The 20,958-nt window shown below is 41.2% G+C and overlaps 1 protein-coding gene across 4 annotated transcripts in view; it reads right to left on the bottom strand.

The window, feature by feature from the left end:
* Positions 1 to 855: 855 nt before the first annotated feature.
* The window catches only part of lrp4 (low density lipoprotein receptor-related protein 4), a 124,273-nt gene continuing 104,170 nt past the window's right edge, over positions 856 to 20,958 (bottom strand). Inside the window, exons 16-39 of one of the 4 annotated variants that reach the window (XM_075466729.1) lie at positions 20,451 to 20,576; positions 19,482 to 19,690; positions 19,012 to 19,093; positions 18,797 to 18,902; positions 18,450 to 18,651; positions 18,165 to 18,354; positions 16,966 to 17,097; positions 16,551 to 16,691; positions 16,368 to 16,454; positions 16,112 to 16,283; positions 15,835 to 15,997; positions 15,199 to 15,424; positions 14,147 to 14,450; positions 13,013 to 13,231; positions 12,009 to 12,143; positions 10,876 to 10,984; positions 10,372 to 10,564; positions 9,924 to 10,037; positions 8,691 to 8,802; positions 8,407 to 8,468; positions 5,882 to 5,969; positions 5,643 to 5,784; positions 5,334 to 5,395; positions 4,067 to 4,153 (exon numbers count right to left, since the gene is read on the bottom strand). In XM_075466729.1, the coding sequence (XP_075322844.1) occupies positions 5,354 to 5,395; positions 5,643 to 5,784; positions 5,882 to 5,969; positions 8,407 to 8,468; positions 8,691 to 8,802; positions 9,924 to 10,037; positions 10,372 to 10,564; positions 10,876 to 10,984; positions 12,009 to 12,143; positions 13,013 to 13,231; positions 14,147 to 14,450; positions 15,199 to 15,424; positions 15,835 to 15,997; positions 16,112 to 16,283; positions 16,368 to 16,454; positions 16,551 to 16,691; positions 16,966 to 17,097; positions 18,165 to 18,354; positions 18,450 to 18,651; positions 18,797 to 18,902; positions 19,012 to 19,093; positions 19,482 to 19,690; positions 20,451 to 20,576 (3,356 nt within the window). In that variant the 3' untranslated portion in view covers positions 4,067 to 4,153; positions 5,334 to 5,353. Of the gene's footprint in view, positions 5,396 to 5,642; positions 5,785 to 5,881; positions 5,970 to 8,406; positions 8,469 to 8,690; positions 8,803 to 9,923; positions 10,038 to 10,371; positions 10,565 to 10,875; positions 10,985 to 12,008; positions 12,144 to 13,012; positions 13,232 to 14,146; positions 14,451 to 15,198; positions 15,425 to 15,834; positions 15,998 to 16,111; positions 16,284 to 16,367; positions 16,455 to 16,550; positions 16,692 to 16,965; positions 17,098 to 18,164; positions 18,355 to 18,449; positions 18,652 to 18,796; positions 18,903 to 19,011; positions 19,094 to 19,481; positions 19,691 to 20,450; positions 20,577 to 20,958 lie in introns of all 4 variants that reach the window. The other 3 variants (XM_075466705.1, XM_075466714.1, XM_075466722.1) reach the window with 3 other exon arrangements.

Below are 20,958 nucleotides of genomic sequence, written 5' to 3'. Positions count from 1 at the left end.
AGTTCTGTGTACATTTATCTGGTCTAATTGCACAATGCTACTTTTGTATTATTTTTTATTTTTTGGCAACATAGCCCATATTTTGAACTATAAGTGCAGATAACATAACTTGCTTTTAATTCATTGAAGTGCCAACACCCTCTTATTGGTGTCTTTTCTGTGTGAATCGTGTCCTTTTGTATGTCCTCTTTGTGTTTGGAGTCGGGGCTCGGAAGTTGCTGGCAGCTCTAACTTATAGGTACTTTGCTTAAAATTTACTTGATATTGTTATGCCTTTCACTTTTTGTGCACAGTTATGTCATTCAACAACAACTATTTGTTTAGCAGTTCTCAGAAGTTTTTTACCCTCTGAAAAGTGAAATCCTCCCAATCTTTTGGCTACAATTCTTTTACACAAAGAATTTAACTATAAATGTAATATGTCACATACAGGACATTTATTTACCTCCTAACATCTGGTGAGGACCAGAAGATTTTTTTTTATTGCAGTGCGTCCTGATATGTTACACCGTAGAACTGAAAGAGGGTCTACTTTCTTTTTTCACGACACTGTATTAAGATTAAGATCAGATTTATTGTCATGCATACAGTCATAAACACGAAATTTGTCCTCCGCTTGTGACCCACTCTAACCACTGAGCCATGGCCCCCCCGTGTGGGGTTGATTCAACTTGCTAACTTGTCTTTATGCCACCAAAATCCAGATTTTGTGACTACAGCCTTCCCTTTCTTTGTAGCGTTTGTAATCATCAACAAATACAGACATTAGTTTCCCTTTTATTTATGCATCATCATTGAGTCTAATGTGGAACACATTTATAAAAGCCATGTGCATATAGATGAGTGAGTCAAAAGTTTCATTGAAATGCAATTTTATATTAAAAGATAGCAAAGGGATAATTCACTATATCACACAACACAGCTTGTTAGTACTGCCATGGAAATACATATACAGTCTTTTTCATATTTACACATCAAGAGACAACCAAACAAAAAAAAACAAAGAAAAAAAAAAAAAATCATAAATACCTCTTTTTGTTAACTTTACAACAGCTATATGTGACCAGTATTTCATAAGATAAAAGAGCACTATTAAATAACTGGCATCTTCCCTATCATTTACACGGCTTGGAAACACAGTGGTTAAAATAATCCAGCAAAAACAAAAACAAAAATTGTTTTTCTCCAGTGAGTAAAATTAATACAAGTCTATAAACGCTCATGAGATCCCTTTGTACAAAAGACTATACAACTTGATTAACGCAATATTAACAGAAAAAGGTTGCTTATAATCGCATGATAAAATCTGTACAGTTTTAGAATTCCTGCAGCAGAGTTGGAGGGACTGTGAGCCGGGATAACTGGATACTGGGTCACTATGATGCTCTGCAGGCCTACTGTCAACCAACCGTCAGAGACTGTCGTTATGTAGCTGCCAAGACCCTCTTTCATTGGCCTCAGTGCTTCGTCTAGCAGCAAATCAGCAAGTTGCTGAGCTTGTAGCAGATACTTCAAAATACACGGTTCTATAACGTCTAAAAGATATTTGCTAGTATAGCAATATAGTATTTCCTTGTACCGCAATTCAACAGCAAAAATGGTACTCTAAAGTTAAAGCAAAGCGCAACATCTTCTCGTATTAAAAATCATTTCTCAGTATGTTTGCGAGTGACATATTTCTAAACTACAACCCTCACTGTCTGATGAGGTCAGACATGCACAGTGTTTCCACGTTAACCATTTCTTACACGGCTGTAAAGTTGTGGGCTAAAAAAAACCTCAATATTACAAAAAGGAACAAACGTTCTCATTTACCTCTAGCAGCATTTGGCCAAGCAGATACTTTTGGTTGCATGTGCCAAGTTTTTGATATATCTGCCCTTAAATCGTAAAAACTATGTCAAAGCAATGCAGTGCCGAACTAAAACGTTGATCGTGTTCCAATTAAATCAACTTTACTGACAAAAATATGGAGACTCGCAACCCTTTTCTGCAAAGTCCTGCAAAGGTTGGTCAATTTAGTTCCTGATGGCACGTAGAGGGGTTAAAAATGCTCAATTATTGTTTAAGCTTGCTTCAAAAATATCATTTCTCACCAGCCAAGAATGAGAAGGTGGAGAGAAGTCATTGAGAAAAAAACAGGCTGGACATCAATAATGCATGATAAACACACTTGCGATGGAAGAAGATAATTGTTGAATTTGTTAACGTCAAAGAGCTTAACATTCTAATAGTAAGTGCTAGCATAGTTATTCATTAACCTCACAAACATTTCTCCCTTTAGGGAAAACCAACGAAAGACGTGCTCAACGAGAGAAATCCTTTTGTGTTTAAAGCAATACAATGTAACTTCTCAAAAAGCCCACTATGGAGCTCCCCCTACAGGCTTGGAGGTAATGTACGGTTACACTGTCGTAAATACAACACCCTTTCGCTTTCACGTTTCACGTTTGTTGACGAACCGGCGAGGAGTTAGAAGGTGCAAGCTATGTCGACCGAGAAGGTAAGAGTAATCAAATGTACCTGGGAGCGTGAGAGGGGTCTATTTGTTTTTGCGGTAGGTGTGCCAGAAAGCAAGTCGAAGTACTTCCGCTCAGCTCCCGGGCCGGTCCAGCAAAGTTACATAGCGCAGTTTTTCCAACTCAGACCCCCGAAGGGCATAGGAGACAGGCCAATCGTAATATTAAAACTCATTCTAGCTGCACATTTTTTTTCAAGCTGTTATTTTAAGGTAGAAATGTTACATAGTATTGCTTTAATTCGGGGGAAAAAAAAAATGTGGGAAAACAACTACCTGCATGGGTGAACAGCAAGAGGTGGTGAAGAGAGAAAAATGTCATGAGCATCTTAAAACCTCTGAGATAATAAATATGCGACTGAAGAAGGAGAAAAACTGAAATGCTCGGTTGTTTCTTCATAAAAGCTTCTTCTGCTATGCCCCATGATCAGCACCGGCTGAATTCCACCTTAAAAAGTAAGGCTTCCTTTCAGGTTACTTTTGCAGTGAATAAATGGACCATCTGAGAGTACCTGCTACAGTAATTTCTTGTCACGAGGTTGTAAAAATGAGAAAAAAACAGCGACGACTTGTCACCGTAACGGCAATTCAGTAAAGTTGAATGCAGCTAACATCCCAGAATTCTGATAAATCTCTATGCAAGTGAAAAATGGAGAAACAAGCATGGAGACTCTGAAGCCCCACCCTTTGGCACTGTCATAAATAAAACCGGGTCCTGCTGCACAAACTCCTAACACACTCAACATCCACTAAAAGTCAGCAAACCCACTCAACAAGTAAAAAAAAAAAAAAAGTCCATAAATAGAGTCCATGAGTGGCATCAGAGACAGCACTGTAGTTACATCATCTGTGGAGTAAGTTGTTCTAGCTTCATTCCAAAGAAAGTTCACCAAAGTGAAGAAGTTGTACACAGAGAAGCGTTCATCTGTATCCCCTAAAGAATCCAGATGATGCTCGTGTCACCATTCACTTCCTTCCTGGAGTCCTTTTCTGTTTTGCCCCAGCATACTCCTCAGTTTATTACTCTGCCTGAAGGCAATGGCGCTGATGGACTGGTGGAGGACTGGTGGAGGACTGTACTGCATGTGTGTATAAGTAGGTCAGTTTCAAAGACAGAAGTTGTGGTTTTTTGCGAGCTTAAATGTGTTCAACCAGGTTCATACGCACTATTACTTTATATATGCAACTGTTACTGCATTTGTACCTATGTACCAGCTCTAAATGCAGGTGTCTAGATGTGTGCGTCAGGTATTGATGGTTGAAATAAAGCACAGGGGGGGCAGTGGGACACCCTCACACTTCACTCTCGGTGGAGGGCTTGCGTATGGAGGCCCAGCCGGTGTCGGGCAGGCTGTGCTGGGCATGGCGCTGCGGGGTGATGGCTGAGGGGGTCAGGGTGGTTATGGAGGAGCATTCGGATGCCTCTTCCTGGAGGAGCTGCTCTGTCTCGCCATCATCTAAGGAAGCGCTGCTGGCCTGCAGGGACACGGTGTCTGTGCGCATGCAGGTGTGCAGGCCGCCTCGGGAAGGCTTGATTTGTTTTAGGTCATCCCAGTAAAGCTCATCATTGGACAGGAGACACACGCCCTCCACAATGCGGATCTTCTCTTTGGTGTAGTCTCCGTCCACTCCCCCCTAAACAAGGACACACGATTAGTAGGTCAAAGCGGATCCAAGTTTTATAAGAAAGTCTAAGTTACTTAAAACTCTGGCTGTGATGTTTTTGGGGCTAATTCATTAGGAATAACAAACTTTACATGAGCAAAACATTTCATATCAAACCCGTTAGAGACAGACTTCCCCTGTTGGATTAATCAGGCAGTTTCACAGCACTCAGAACAAAATGTCACCATCAAACAAAAGTCATGCCTCACACTGGCTTTCTTCTCGAGTTAGTTTTTCTACCTTTCAGATGAAGGTGCTCCATGTATAATGTGTGCGATGTGCGGTTAAAGCGGCCGGATAGCTACATGGTGTGAAAACTGGAGACTCGAGCAGATGGAGCTCTGCTTGGCTGACGGTTAGGCAAGGCAAGGCAATTTTATTTATAGAGCACAATTCATACACAGGGCAATTCGACGGTTAGCAGTCAAAGCTTTGAGATGCGATTCGAGAACTGGAAATGGATTTACACAGATACACAGAAGGTATAATAATACTTGAATAAAATTATTTATGTTCGAAAATGTATCGTTCATGAACCGCATCATACCCCATGGGTCAATATATATACTGAATTGTCCTTTAGGCAAAAGATACACATCACTACAGTCCCATTGAACAAAATTAGATATCCCTAACAGTCTATCATTTTTTCCTTTCATTTGAACAAAGTCAACAAAGTCAGCACTGTTACATAAGAGCTCTGACACACGGGCTGCCAGCTGTCATTTATGATTATTCTAAGGTTTCATGATCAATCTGAGAATAATGTAATGGAGTTTAACGTAGTTACATGTAGCACCTTTAACAAAAAGTATCCATACATCTTAATTTCTTGCTCGTTTAAATGTCAGTTTCACAAAGCATTTTTTTTAATTGTTTTTTAAATTCTTAGATTGTCTACAAATATAAATTCTTAGAAGTGTTTATAATTGTATAAACATTTTTATTGCTTTATTATGTCTGATACTGGATGCTTGAATTTCCTTCGGGATCAATAAAGTATCTATCCATCTATCTATGCTACTGATCACAGATCTCTGCAAAAAAGGTTTGGATAGTAGTTTCATGCTGTGAGAGACGGAAGAAATGAAGGAAAACATGAAAAAAAAGCAAATCAAAACCAGACAATTCCAACGTGCTGTGCGACTACCTCTCCTCGAGACAAGCGGATCAAAAGATAAAGGGAGAGAGGGAGTTGTAGGGATGAGAGAGCTGCAGTGAGGAAGAGCAAAGGAGGAGGAGATGAGCGCTGCTGCTGTGGCCTGCTCGTGTCATCGTGCTACTTATTTCAGCACAATCCCTCTGACCAGAGACAAACAACTGAAGTCATCCGTCTCCGTGGTTACCTGACTTACAGTTGTACAGACTGTGATCATACTATGAAAATCCCATGGATTCACCTTAAATCCATTCATCAAACAAACAAAAGGATCCCTTGCTCCTTCAGTCGGGTTGTTACCTCTTTCTTATATCGAAGCTGGTTGTATATCGGAGGCTTCTGAGATGTTTCGATCTTGACTTCTTGCGTGGATGTTCGGTAGGAGGGGTTACTGTAGGTCAGATTGCTGACTCCCGGGTCGGCAAACTTGGACTTTTTATGTCTGTTGATCAACAACAAGGAGGGAAAAAAAACAGCATTGTGTTTTACAAATTCGACTTAATCTAAGAGCGTAAGAAAGTATCAAGCAGGAAACTGACCTGTAAATAATCAAAGCAGCAATGAGGATCAGAATGGCCAGGATGGTCAGAACTCCACCGATCACATAGCTGATGTGAAGTCCTTCTCCTGCAACAGATATCACATATATGTCCACAGATATGTACACAGATATGTCCACAGATGCAAAGACAACAGAAAAGGTCTGTTCCAGCTTAGGTTTCCCCTCAATTCAGAAGTAGTCTGACATGGATTAGCTGAACCTGTGAGGCATTAATGTTCTGTGGGCCAGAAGTCAACATGAGGAAGAATTTCCATCTTTGGTCTAAGATTTCTTTGTGCCCGCTCCTTTTCTATGAGCGTGTGAGAGTGGGAAGTCTTGGCCCAGATATCCTTTATCCATTAACCAGATATCCACTTGCTTCACTGAAAGCCCAGAATAATTTGACCATTGATCCCTAAAGCATAATTAATGAACAACAGCAAATGGATTGATAGAGAAGTTGGTGGAAAGGAAATGTGGGTATTTGAACTCTGAGCAACAGCAAGAAAGTCGTGAGGGTTCAAAAGCTGTGCATTTAGTAACTAGAACACGGTTAACTTTATGTTTAAATCTGATTTTATTGTCAATTTGTTCTATTTTTTTTATTGTTCAACTTCATGTAAACGATCTAAATGTGTTTTTAAAAGAATCTGCATAGATCTGAGTTTAATTTTCATCTTTTTTTAAAAAAATCTTTTGATTTGCATTTATTTAGTTTGGCTTTTCCAGGCAGTTTGGAATTATTTGTTCAGAGTCTGAGACATCCGGGGTCTCATTTACATAACAGTCCACAGAATCAATGTGTGTCAAACGTGTCCATGTGGTTTTGGCTTTTATCCTTACATTTAACCATTAATGATCAATGCAAAACGTCCCATTCATGCTTTGAATTACAGTAATTTGCCTGCTGTCTGCAGGTTCCTGAAGGTGAATCATGGCAACAACAATGAGGAAGATAAAAAAAGCTAATCAGGAAGGCAGAGTGTGTGTGTGTGGTCGTGTCTCCAGTGTATAAAAAAAAAGATAAAATCAAGCGTGGTCTTATTATTCTACCCATGTTCATCATTTCTTCTCTCTCATTTGATTTTATGTCAGAATACTAAAAGTTGTGAGAATTTCAACATTTATCTACCCTATATTAGACGGCGCAGATTAAAGAGTGAGGAGAATCCCATTTATGAGTTTATCTCCATCTTATAGGACTGAACGTTTCACGGAGGACAGGTATGGTCTTAACACTTATCATAAAAGGTGCATCCATCATGTGCGTAAATGGATGCACGAGCAGCCATTAAATCTGATTTCTGCAAACTGGCTTCAGTTCAGCGTTTGCGTCTCAAAACTGTGTGTGAGCGTGTACAGAGTTTCCGTACAGATTTGCACATTTTCCCGCCTTTTTTTCTTCATTAGGTCCCAATGTTTAAACCAGAAATGGTTTTCAGGCCTCATCTTGTACATTTATTTTTATTTATTCATTTTTTTCCAGTTGCGTCTCCTGGCCAAAGTTAAAATGTTTTTAAGTCGTCATGACCTTGAGAAAGCCATCCATGCCCTAATAAGTTCAAGGTTAGACTATTGCAATGCGCTTCATGTCGGCGTCTCCCAGTCTTCTCTCAGCCGCCTTCAGCTGGTGCAGAACGCTGCTGCCCGTCTTTTAACCAACACCAACAGACGTGTGCACATCACTCCTGTTCTTAACTCCCTCCATTGGCTTCCTGTCCTTTATAGAACTGATTTTAAACTTTTAATGTTTGTTTTTAAAGCTCTTAACGGCCTCGCCCCATCGTATTTATCTGAGCTTTTAACAGTCCGAAATCCTGGTAAAGCTCTGAGGTCAACAAATACATTTTTGCTGGAAGTGCCCAGGTCAGAATACAAACCCTGGGGTGAGCGAGCCTTTTCCCAAAGCTGCCCCCAGACTCTGGAATAAGCTCCCCGTCCAGCTGCATCTTATTTCTGACCTGGGCCTCTTCAAATCTAGGCTAAAAACCTACTTATTTAGGATGGCTTTTAATACCCAGTAGTATGATGACACTTTTATCTTATTCGATTTTGTTGTATTTTATTGCTTTCACTGTTCTTTTATTGTTTTTACTTATTCTTCTCTTTATTTATTACCTGCTGTAAAGCACTTTATTACACCGTAAGGATTGTCTGTAAAGGGCTGTATAAATAAAGTACATTTACATTTACAAAAGCAAAGGCCACAGAACTGCAAGAAACTTGGCAAGTTAATAAAAAACATGCCACAACCAGCTAAAGTTACATTGGAAAACAATGTACCAGGTGGGAACAAGTTAAAAGCTTGGTTGGCAGTTTTGTGCTCACAGCCTTCAAATCGAGTAATAATGACCCCATCCTGAACCCATCTCTGTTAGAGAAGTGCGTCTGTGTGTCTATACAGGACAGTGCACTTACAGTCAATACAATGGTAAATATGAATGTCCCATACGCCAGAGTGTTTTTTCAAAGTCTGCACCCAGTGTACAAAGTGATGAGGTGAGAACCTGTGTGTGTACTGACCATGAGGAGCTGTCACCACTGTGTTCAGGCAGCCTTCTGTGTTCAGGTCCTTGTCAGTGCAGCTGCAGAAATAGGAGGAACCCAGCTTGAAAATATATATATGTATACACAACAGAGCATACTATTAAAAAACAAAAAAAACAGGGTACTTTTGATTACATGCAATTAACTTATTAAGTAAAGAAACAATAGCAGAATTCCAGAACAAGCGTAAAAGTGTCCTCAGTAAAATAAGTTGACACCTGGAGTCGTGCTGAACTGAGAAAATGAACAAGCAGACTTACTTGACCAGCGAGTGTCCCCTGTCCGGAGAGTCTGTTGGGGCTTTAGGGATCTTGTTGGGAAGCGGGGTGCTGCTGGTGCCTTTGGCAGGAGCGGTGGGGACGTAACCTGAAACTGATAAACAGGAGCAGCTAAGAATCTCAGCATGCAGGGAAATAACAGCAGCTAGGTTTTAGTTCCTATTTTCTCAATTAGTCTTGCATTGAAAACCTTTACAGTTAGCTGATATGTACCTCCGAGGAGGAGGAGGCAATGTTTCTGTTGCCAGTTGCATGTCAGCAGACCCACATAAAAACAATTATCATCAAACATGGGGGAAATAACTTGCTGGTGTCTGCATCTGAAGCTCTGTAGCGCCACCCGCTGCGGGATGAGTACAAGCTTGATTTCCACAAAAGAGATCCACTTTAATTCAATTAAAGTTCACCCAATACCAGAACAAATTCCCTTTAAAATTTAGCAACATTTTCACACAAGACTCAGTTTTTCTGACACATCCGATCTGTAGGAGCCATTTGTTATTTTGTAATATTTGGCTCACTTATTATTTAGTTATCTTTTGGGGGTTTAATTTGGGGAATACACCTTTTTTGGTTGTTTATGATATCTAGTATTGTTTGAGTTAATTTGCGTATTTAATTATGCTTTTATTTTGAAAGCACTGGTTAGCTGGGGCGCACTGGGAGAGTTTACTTAGTTGGGCAGGCAGTCACAGGTGAGCAGGCACCTGGGAGGGATAATGGTTTTTTACCAGGGCAAAAGAGGCGGCAAAGGCCCATTGTTCTTTGTTCGTTTGCTTGGTTGGAGCAATAAACCTAAAGAAACCTAATTTTTTGCCTGGACAATGGACTCATTTTTCCTGTGTAAATTCGCTCCCTAGGTGTCTCAGTGGCCGTTTGATTTGATTCAGTTTTATATGGTTTTGACATTTTTTAGTTTTGATTATTGACACTAAGGACGAATAGCCATTACACGATCTTTAAAGCAAGCCTCACAAAGACACCATGTAGATTTTTTTTTTTTTTGTGGTGTTTTAAAAAGCATCATCCAATAAAATGCCAAAGTTCCCGTAAAGAAAGTGAGCAACACTTAGATCCAACTTAATACATGGATTTGGATCCTTACTTTGAGGCAACACACACATATATAGCAGTGTTGGACTAAAAGAGGGTGCTGCAATAAGCATGAAAACACTTTATTGCCTTTCTGGCTGGACAGTTACAAAGAACACTTACTTGTGGAGCAGGGTCGCCCATCTGGTTCATCTGGGCAGGCGCACACAAAACTATTGGTCTTTGCGAAGCAGAGGTGAGTGCAACCCCCGTTATTTATGCCACAAAGGTTTGTACCTAATAAAGAGGAGAAAAAAAAAAGTTCAAAACTGGCACCAAACTATCCGAATCGCTTTTTGAAAATGAGTTTTGTCGATTTTCGTCCTTTTGCTTGGTTCACTCCATTGAGTCAGGGCAGTGATATTTTAATTAGACCGACTCGACTCCTTATTAAAAGCTAAATTCTGGGGATTCTCATCTCATATCAAATCATCAGATCATTGCAAACAAAACTAAAATCAATCGTGTCAGGTTACTTAATGTTAAAGTGATCAGAGCAAGATGGCTTTTCGTTAATAACATCAGTGGTCTCTGGGGGAGGTTTATAATCAGAGTGTAACCCACGGCTTACCTGTCTGTCTGTGGGGGGATACCACTATAATGTCCATGAGACCCTCCACATTGGCCAGCACAGTTTCCTTGTTTCGGCCAGTGTGTTTGTCCACTCGCTGGATGGACTTTGTCTGCCAGTCCGTCCAGTAGATCCAACGATCTTGCTGCGAGAGTCGGGAGAAAGGAATTAGAGGGGAGGACACCGGCTTCAACTGGGGAAACGGGGGAGAAGAAGAGAGGAGGAAAAAACACAGACAAGGAGCAGGGGGGTGAGAGGAAGAAAGGGAAAGGGAGGGAGAGAGAGAGAGGAGGAAGAAAAATGAGGGTCAGAGTGGAAGGGAAGTAGAAGAAATGGTTAAGTCAAATGGGTTCAGTATGAGCTGGAGGACAGAGAAACGACAATGAGAATCACACGGTGAGCCGATGAGTCAAAGAGAGCAGGTGAGTGGAGGAGGCAGCCAGGAGGAAGGGTCAGCCCAGTGATTGACAGCAGAGGAGGATTGGGGGGTCGGGGGGGTGGTACCTGTGTAAGGGCGAATGGATGAGACACCGGACTGACGAGGACCTGACGCAACTTCCCATTCAGGTCTGAGCTCTCAATCCTGTCCAAGTGGGCGTCCACCCAGAAGATCCTGCATGGGAAAAGTTTACAGATCCATGAGGACGCTCATATCTGCAAACATGTTCTGAACATGCAGAAAGGTCACAATTCTAATCATAAAAATATATAGAAAAGGGTTGGAAAGCTATACAAATATTTTGTCAACTTACCTTGAACTAGTGGTTCAAGTGGTGCATGTTTAAAGGCTGACATACACACAATGTTAAGCTGCTAATCAAATACTAACAGACTAAAATGAGGAATTATACACGTAACGTCCGGTATGCTGGCACAGGAAACACTCTTTTTTTTCTTTAAACCATTTAGTAAATTAACTTTAAATGGTGACAATGGTGACTAATATGTGTAAACTGGTTAGCATGATATGTTGAAACAGCATGTTAGCATCAGGTTAGCATCTTGTTATATGGATTTTAGATCCTCGTGATACCATGTTAAAATGTCATGTTAGCATCAGGTTAGCATCTCGTTATATGGACTTAGATCCTCGTGATACCATGTTAAAATGTCATGTTAGCATCAGGTTAGCATCTTGTTATATGGACTTAAATGCTCGTGAGACCATGTTAAAATGTCATGTTAGCATCAGGTGCACTGCATTAGCTCACACAAAGACAATGTAAGCTAAGAGCTAGCTAAAAAGCTGGTAGCTTTGCAATAAATGTGTCACTTACGGTTAAAACTGTCTGTTTAGAGCATCCAAGTAATTTAACACCCATAACTTTACAGAATCTAAAACGTTTAGTAAAACTGGCACTGTTGAATTTATAAACTGTCACAATATTCACTTAATAATACTTTTTCCTTTTTGGATATACATCGGTTTATAACTGATTACAATGTGCAAATTCCTTTGCCGAGGTAAAAAAGTTCAGCTGATGAGCAATAATGTTTGTAACATGATCTAGTAAAACACTCAATATCATCACAAGATCCTTGGATAATAAAACTGTAACCTTATCTGGTTACAATTTCAAGGCGCCTGTAAGAGAGACAGCATTATAAGGCATGTTAGACACGCCACTTCCTCTGACCTTCGTGTGTCGTAATCTAGTGTGAGACCATTGGGCCATCCAAGGTCGGTTTTGATCAAAATTTTTCGGTCCGAGCCATCCAGATGGGCCCGCTCGATTTTTGCATCGTTCCCCCAATCAGTCCAGAAGAGAAACCTGCAGAGAAAAAATTAAAAGTGAAATAAGGAATACAAATATCTAATTGAAATAAAAAACTTCAATTTTTCTTCCGACAGTTTTTAGCATGGCTCTTTGGTAGCATATAGGAGGAAGGAACACCTAGAAGAGGACAAACTTAGTCCCTGATTAGTACTTTATCAGAAATTGGATTATTGCAACAGAAAAGTAGGAAAAACTTTTAAATAAATATACTAAAAAAATAATAAAACATAAATATACAAAAAAAACACAGCATCTAAAATATGTCTGTAAATAAACAAGAACAAGATAAAAATACACAAATGAGAAAAACCACAAAAAGACAAGCATTGTGCAGTGAATAAGGTAATCGACCGGAATAGACAGGGGAATTCGCCCAGCGCTAATTGCACACAGTATAAAAGAATTATTGGAGTCGTATCTAAAGCAGTTAAAGGCCCTTTATGGTGTTTATGGGGTCTGCTGGTTGTACAGTCGGACAGCTGCAGGGGAGAGGGACCTGGGATACCATTCCTTCACACATTTAGGACGCAGCAGCTTGTGACTGTGGGAGGTTTCCATCTAGAGGTTTAAATTGTGAACTATAATCAAGTAAACACCCACTCTTTTACTACCTCCCCTCCAAGCGCGCAGGAAAAAGTAATGGTGGAAAACACAAAGGACCAAAGGATGATGGTGCAACATAGCACAGGGGTGAGGAGGGGGATCCACGGTAAATAAGCAACACAATCCTTATTTCAGTGCAGATCTACACTAAAGAAAACAGTTTGGAATATCACAAATCTACATACAGATTATCTTAGATATACAGTCAAAACTTAAAATTCTAATTTGTGGGTAAAGCCCAGTTAGCTCCCAACTTTTACCCTTTGCTTGGGAACACTGCAATGGCTCGGGGTTCATCCAGGCTGTTGTTGATCAGGACTTTGCGGCTGGTTCCGTCCAGGCGAGCCACCTCGATGCTGTTGCGCCCGGTGTCAGTCCAGTACATGTTTCTGGAAACCCAGTCCACAGCCAGCCCATCGGTGGTTTTCAGGCCCTGGCAGATCACCGTTTCCATGTCACTGCCGTCTAGATTTACACGCCTAAAACACAGAGTTAGCAATGGAGGTTATACAATATACTGTAAGGTCACTTATTTGAACAAATCATTTAGTTAATAGGCATATAACGGTATGTTTGAGGTCTTCAGCTCCACTATGTAGTGGCATTCATTTGACCACAGCAACGTTTATTCAGATTCTTCTTCTTTTCCTACGCTTTCTTTAAAGGGATAGTTCGCCTCTTTTGACATGAAGCTGTATGACATCCCATATTAGCAATATCATTTATGAACATTTTCTTACCCCCTGCTGCGTCCTGTGAGCCGAGTTCCAGCCTCGTTTTGGTGTTGACGAAGGTAATCCGGCTAGTTGGCTGGGGCCACAAAAATAAAGCGTTTTGCTTCTCAAAACAATTTGCGTTCAAAAGAGTAATACATTTGCATCACAAAATCGTTCATCCAGAAAAAGTCAGACCTCACAATCACTTTGCGCTATTTTCTCTCCCTTCGTATCACTACGGGCTGTGCAGACCGTGCAGACCGAAGAGCAGACCGAAGTGCAGACCGAGCAGCAAACACAGTAACAGGCGCAGCTGTCGGCAGGCGGCAGCACGCAGTGATACAAGGGAGAGAAAATAGAGCCAAGCGATTGTGAGGTCTGACTTTTTCCTGGAGTATGATTTTATGATGCAAATGTATCACTCTTTTGAACGCATATTGTTTTGAGAAGCAAAACGCTTTATTTTTTAAGCCACAGCCAACTAGCCGGACTACCTTCGTCAACGCCAAATCAAGGCCGAAGCTCGGCTCACAGGACGCAGCAGGGGGTAAGAAAATACTCATAAATAATGTTGCTAGTATGGGATGTCATACAGCTTCATGTCAAAAGAGGCGAACTATCCCTTTAAGCTAAAACATAACTATGAGAATGTTTGCATGCAGATGCTCGTGTCTGCACCTGATGACATCGAGGGTGACATCAGTGTAGTACATTTTCCCCTCCACACTGTCGTAGTCCATTGAGATGACGTTGTGCAGCTCCGGCACCGGCACATGCACGTCAGTGTGGTCGTTGGTGTCGAGGGAGATCCTGCGCACACTGACGCGGTTGGAGAAGAGCAGGTACGTCTCTGGGGAGTCGTCACACGACCTGCCGTCTCCCTTGAGCAGGATGCCAGTGGGACAGGCGCAGGAAGTGCCGTTGGGACGGGACAGGCACAAGTGGGTGCAACCTCCGTTCCTCCTGCCACACTTGTTGAAACCTAAAGAGGCCGCAGACGGAAAGATTGATACGATGAGGCGAAACGATGACACATTTTTGTAAATGTGAGCTCTTTAGTAGTTACATTGGCTGAAAGAGGACAATGTTTCCTACATTTTAAGGTATAATTTGTTTCTCTATGTTAAACTGTATGAAAGTTAGAGGAATTTGTTTGAAAAAACTGTGCTCATTCATAAAAATCAAGAAGGAGCAAAATGTTCATGTTTTTGAAACTGTCATATTTCAAAATTGGCTGAAGATTTATGTAATAGCTGAATGTCTTGTGACCCATTTAAAGTTTGAATGGTGTCTCTAGCTGAAAACATGCGGAAATAGTTGGATAGAGGAAGATGATTTGGAAGAGCTGAAAGCTGTTTCCATTCATTTGAATGACGGGAAAATTTGAATAAAAGTTGAATATCTTAACAAGTGTAAAAGCTAAAAACACCAAAAATGATAGCAAGAATCTGCTGAAAGAGCTGAACGTTTTGATACCAAAATTGTAGAAATAGCTGAAAGTATGCACGAGTAGGTGCCGGAAACTGGTGGAATAATAATAATAATAAAGAGAAACAGGAACTTAATAGTGAGAATACCTTGAAACATTCTCACAATAAATACTTGCAAAAGATTTCTCGATTTCACTGGAAGTGATTTTCCTTACCAATCTCAAACAAATAAATTTAGTTGTGAGCACTTATCAACAGCTCATTTCTGTGAAACAACATCAAGCTCCTCCTCAGTCTCACCCAGAGGCCTCTCTCTGTCCACAGCCTGGATGTCCATCAGGCCCGGCAGGTTGGCCCGCACCGTGATGGTGTTGGCCCCGGAGTTCTTGTCAGCTCGCTGGATGCTGCGGCTCTGCCAGTCAGTCCAGTAGATGTTGGACCCCAGTAGGGTTAAACCATAGGGGTGTTGGACTGGAGTCACCAGGGTGTGGCGATTCTGCCCGTTTAGATCGGATGCCTCGATGCGCTGCGGGGACACAACGCACGACATCACATCTAATGATCTCACTGCGTTTTAATGAATCTTTAACCACTGAACCATTAAATCTTTCGTCAACACTTTTTTTTTACAGATCTGGATTGTTGCCTTTAGTTAGTGATCTTTGAAGGAGAGAAACAACAATGATGAAATCTTTCTTAGTTTTTCTTCACTGTTGAAATTCATCTTATTTTCAGTCATGTTTGTAATGCATTTGATTTGTGGCAAACAATGTTTTATTTGTATTATTTTGATGATTTCTAAAAAGTTCTTATTTTATTGCCTTTAAAAGCTGAATAATCTCCAGTTCATCAACATAAGAAATCCAAAAAAAACAGAATAGAACTTTTTTCTCCCATTAACATGCATGATTTGTGGCTAAAAAGGTCAAAACTGACCTCAGTGTGAGCATCAGCCCACAGTAGCTGAGATCCAGCGGTGTCGATAGCGAGGCCATTAGGCCACCCCAGGTTGTTACTAATGAGGACTACGCGGTCTGAGCCGTCCATTGCTGAGCGCTCCAGCTTGGCATGCTCCCCCCAGTCTGTCCAGTACATGTAACTGGAAAAGAAAAAGATAAAAAATAATGGTCATTTGTGCAAGACGATGATGAGAACTTGATTAAAACTGGAATCCTGACGTAAAAATAATGGTGTCCCACTCCAGCAGCCTCACCCCATCTCGTTGTAGAGCGCGATGGCCCGTGGACTGTCGAGGTTTTGCCAGACAAGAACTTTCCTCATGGAGCCATCCAGGTTGGCCACTTCGATGCGGTTGGTTCCCGTGTCTGTCCAGTAGATCTTCCTGCCGACAGCATCCACTGCTAGACCATCAGTTGTCATCAACCCTACAGAGGAAAACCGAGCTGGAGTCATGACATTATGACTGAGCGGAATCACAGAAATGTACAAGTGTTTCTGTCCGTTCCCACCTGTAGATACGATGTCTTCTTGTGCTGTTCCATCAATGTTAGCTCTGCTGACTTTCTTCAGTGTACTGTCAGACCAATACACTTTCCCTGCAGGGTGCGCCACATACAAACGAAACAAGTTCATTTCTGCAACGCTTGACGCCTCGAAAGTATTTTCTAAAAAATTAGGAAAGACATACAAACCTTCTTTCGGATCAACACCAATGGCAATAGTGTTTTTCATGGAGCTATTGACAGCCAGAACAACGTCAGCAAAGTAGGGAATATCCAGAGAAACCATCCTGATGTCCGTTCTCCGAGCAAAGATAAGGAAGCTGCTCATACCTGCACACACATCAGCACACATCACAGCACCTTCCTGCCAGAGTACAAAGGAAGCTGGCACACGTTTATCTGCCAGGAATCACAACTTCTTCTAGTGTGCAGGCTCGCAGAGAAATACTACTACCATTTCACCATTTTAGGATGAATATGCGCTGTTTTGACACAGACTTTTAGGAAAAATCTTCAACATTACACAGGCTGCTGTGTAGCAACCCTTCATTTTCATCCTTTGGCCAAACATTTCTGGAATTGCAAACACGTTTTTTTTCCATACCAGGTGTGCAGGTCTTTCCATCTGTCTGCAGGTTGATCCCTGTGGGACAGGCACAGCTGGAAGCTTTGGGAGCAGGTGCCAGGAGACAGAGGTGGCTACAGCCTCCATTATTCACTGCACATGGGTTATGCACTACGGATAGACACACAAACAGACTTAGATCACCCCCCGACCTACTTTTACTGTAAGCTGAGAGGAAAAGTATGGGAGAGGTATGGCAGAAACTGGGGCTAACCAAACACTTTTGGTTTGGCCGTTTACATGGTTAAATTAATACCTTCTTTGTCTATTTAAACAAAATTAATATACTAGGGCTGGGCGAGTTAACTCGTTATTATCGCGTTAACTCGTTAATTATTTAACGCTGATAAATATCATTAACGCATTTTTTAATTAATTTATTTTTTTAAATTTATTTTATTATTGTAAAGGTTTATTGCTCTCAGGCTTTTATTTTGTAAAAGTCTGTTGCTGTCTGCTGCGGAACTGGAAAAGAAAGTAATCGGCAGATCCACCAAACATGGAGAAGGGTACGGAACTTTTACTCGGCCATTTTCATTTTAAAGTTCTTCCAGACGGCGGAGTCGACAGAACCAAAGTCATCTGTAAACACTGCCAAGTTGAATTGTCTTCTCAGCGTAGTAGTTCCAGCCTAAAATATCACTTAAAGGCAAAACACACAACTGATAGCAGCAAGTCATTCAAGGAAACAGACAGTGGAGCGAGGCTTCTACATAAAAACTACAGAAAGATGCTGATGTTAAAAGTGTGTTTGCACAACAAATGTTATGGCACTTTCATTCATATGGCAGCACATTTAAAATAAAACTAAATGCTCAAAGCTATACACTACTTTTGAATTCATTTTTGGATTTTGCGTACAAATGCGATTAATCAGGGAAATCATGTGTTTAATTAGATTAAGAATTTTAATCGTTGCCCAGCCCTATAATATGCAGCTTGACATACATTTAGTCATGAATCAATAATGTTGGAAATAAACAAAGAAAGTTTCATTTGATTTTCAGCTTAATTACAAAGATCTTTTGACTCTAGCTTAAATAGTAGCTTGTTTAACTAAACACCCACCGTTATGTTACAGTAACACTAACAGGACATGCTGCAACAGAGGATAAACTTGATGACTGCATCAGATATAAAGGCTTCATTCTTTAACGACGCTGCAGATGTACACAGACCTGTCTCACGGTGTCTATGGAACATATGGATGTCCATGAGGTTCTCCAAGTTTTCCGCCAGCGTCTCTCGTCCCAAGCCGGTGAGCTTATCGGCGCTCTGGATGCTCTTAGACTGCCAGTCTGTCCAGTACAGCTTGTCCTCGTGCACAGTCAGGCCAAAGGGGTGAGGCAGCTGGCTGCCAATCAAAACCTTTGAGCAAAACAGTAATTGAGTGCTTTGAAAATTCCCCAAGAGGCTTGACTCCTGACTTAACTATTGATATCCAATTAAGAAATGGCTTTTACCTGTCGGTCAGAACCATCAAAGTTGCCAAATTCTATCGTTTTCATGCCAGCATCGGCCCAGTACAGACGTTTGGTCTCATAGTCGATGGCAAGCCCATTAGGCCACGTCAGATTGGATGAGATGATGACGACGCGACTGGAGGCGTCCATTCCTGCACGTTCGATCTTTGGGTTGGCCCCCCAGTCAGTCCAGTACATGAAGCTACAGGGACAGAAAAAAACATGTGACAGCAGGTTATTTAGTGTCCAGCTGGAGATTCAATTCAATTTTATTTATATAGCGCCCAACTACAACAAATGTCATCTCAAGGATTGGTTACCTTGTAAACCTTTTTAATCAATCTTACCTTCCTATTGGGTCAACGACAATGTCCCTGGGTCGGTCCAGGTTCTCCCATATCAGGACAGTCCGCATGCTACCATCAGCATTAGAAACTTCAATGCGATCCGTACCTGACACCCAGAACATGAACAGTTGGAATCTGAGAGCTGCCATGCAAAGGACTGTACAAGCTGTGTGGGGAATATTTCATGTTAGGGTGCATAAAAAGAGGCTGCTTACCAGCATCGGTCCAGTAGAGCTTGTTGGTCACCCAGTCAATTGCCAAACCTGCCGGGCTCTCCAGACTGGTGTCCACCACCACCTATGGAAAACAAACAAAAAACAAAACAAAGATCTGAATTTTCCCATTTAAAAGGCTTGCAGGCACACGTTAATTCTTTGAGAAGCTTGGATCCATACTTAAAACAGCTGCTGAGATTTGTTCAAATTTATCTTAATTTGCTTTAAAAAAAAAAAAAATCATTTTTACATCCTGGAGGAACATTTTAGTGCATTTGCTAAAATAATTACTGATTTACTACAGGATTTATTTGATGTTGCACTTTCACATTAGCTCCAGTAGATGGCAGTATTCCATAAACCTAAATACAGCTGTTTGCTGCTGGTGCTCTCTTTTGCTCCTTTGTTAGGAGGCTGAGGGATGATGGGATTTCAGTGCTGACATCAGTCAGGCTGTAAATGTCACTGACCTCCTGCCTGGTGCCATTCCACAGTGCTCTGTTGATGGAGTCGGTAGTGACATCTGTCCAGTAGATGTAGCCGTCTTTGGCGTCCCAGTCCAGCGCCACGGCATTGCGCACGTCAGCCAGAGGGATGACATCATCGGACATGTCCTCGGTATCGAAGCTGACTCGTCGGATGTCCGTCCTTCGGGCAAAAAGCAGGAACTTGTCAAGACCTGATTAAAGACCAAAGGTCTTCTGTCAGTCTTCTAGGTTTAACAGTGGGGGTCAACAGTGAACACAGCAAAACAGCACTACCACAAAGACATCTAGACGGAAACACATGCGTATGGAAAAAATCCAATCAAACTGGCTGATTAACGTCATAAATCCCAATCCCTTCCTTAACATAATGACAAAGAGATATGGAGAAAATGTAGACAGGTTTTAATAATTAATTATTCTATTTCAAGCTATGTAATCAGGTGGTAAAACTAAATCAAAAAGGCATTAATTCTAAACTTCTAATATAAAACAAGCCATTTTTTAATCAGCTGCATGAACTGTAAAATGTTTGGAATTGTCATTAATTGGGATCTCACTTTACATCAAGTAGATGTCTTCTAATCCTCTGCATACTCCTCTGTTCTCTGAGATTCTGCCGGCTCTGACAGTTTACACCTCAGGCTGATGCCATTAATTGCGTTACAGGATTAACTTTTCCAATTTAGCTTCTGAATGGACCGTTTAATAAATAAAACTTTACAGCTAAGAGTCAGAGGAGGCAGAGGACCAGAGACGGAGCATAAGATCCAAACTATTCAGGTTAATAAATAGATTAGTAAATAAATCAGTGCACATCGTTTTAGGTTTAATAAGTGTAGGTTTCTGTGATAATGAGTTACCGTTGGCTTTTGATTTAATGGAAAAGAAAATAAATACATAACTGAGATGCAGTAAATTAGGACACATTAAAAATGCTGTTGGGAAACTCACCGTCGGCGCAGTTGAAGTGGTCCACCTTCCTGAAGCCGGTGGGACACATGCACGTGTAGGTTTTGTTGCTTGGGAGACACAAGTGGCTACAACCTCCATTGTTGGTGCCACAGCGGTTCCTGCCACCTACAGGAAAAGGTGTTTAAACACAACTTAGTTCCCGCTAATAACTGGTTTAAAAAATTGCATGCTTTCCTCTGGATTTCACTCCACCTCTGGAGCGTGACTGAAGGAGTCTCAACTAAAACAAGAGGATCAGTCGGTGACCTCGCTCTGCCAACACAGAGGCAACTCACAGTTCATATTAGTGTCAGGCTGTGAGAGTATTTCTGTCAGTAGGAAAACAAAAACTTTCTCTTGGCTGAAGGACAAGTTCAACATGGGTTGTTATCAAAGAACACAAGTCTTGCTGTCATGCTGGTGGAACCTCCTCAACTGGCCGGTTCACCACGGGGTCCAACGCTAGTGCAACAAATCATTTTCATCCGTGGATTTTGCCTCCATTGAG

The sequence above is a fragment of the Odontesthes bonariensis genome, chromosome 1 (genome assembly GCF_027942865.1).
Source record: "Odontesthes bonariensis isolate fOdoBon6 chromosome 1, fOdoBon6.hap1, whole genome shotgun sequence".
Taxonomy (NCBI): domain Eukaryota; kingdom Metazoa; phylum Chordata; class Actinopteri; order Atheriniformes; family Atherinopsidae; genus Odontesthes; species Odontesthes bonariensis.
The sequence above is the reverse complement of the archived record's forward strand: the minus strand, read 5'-3'. Positions and strand labels throughout refer to the sequence as shown.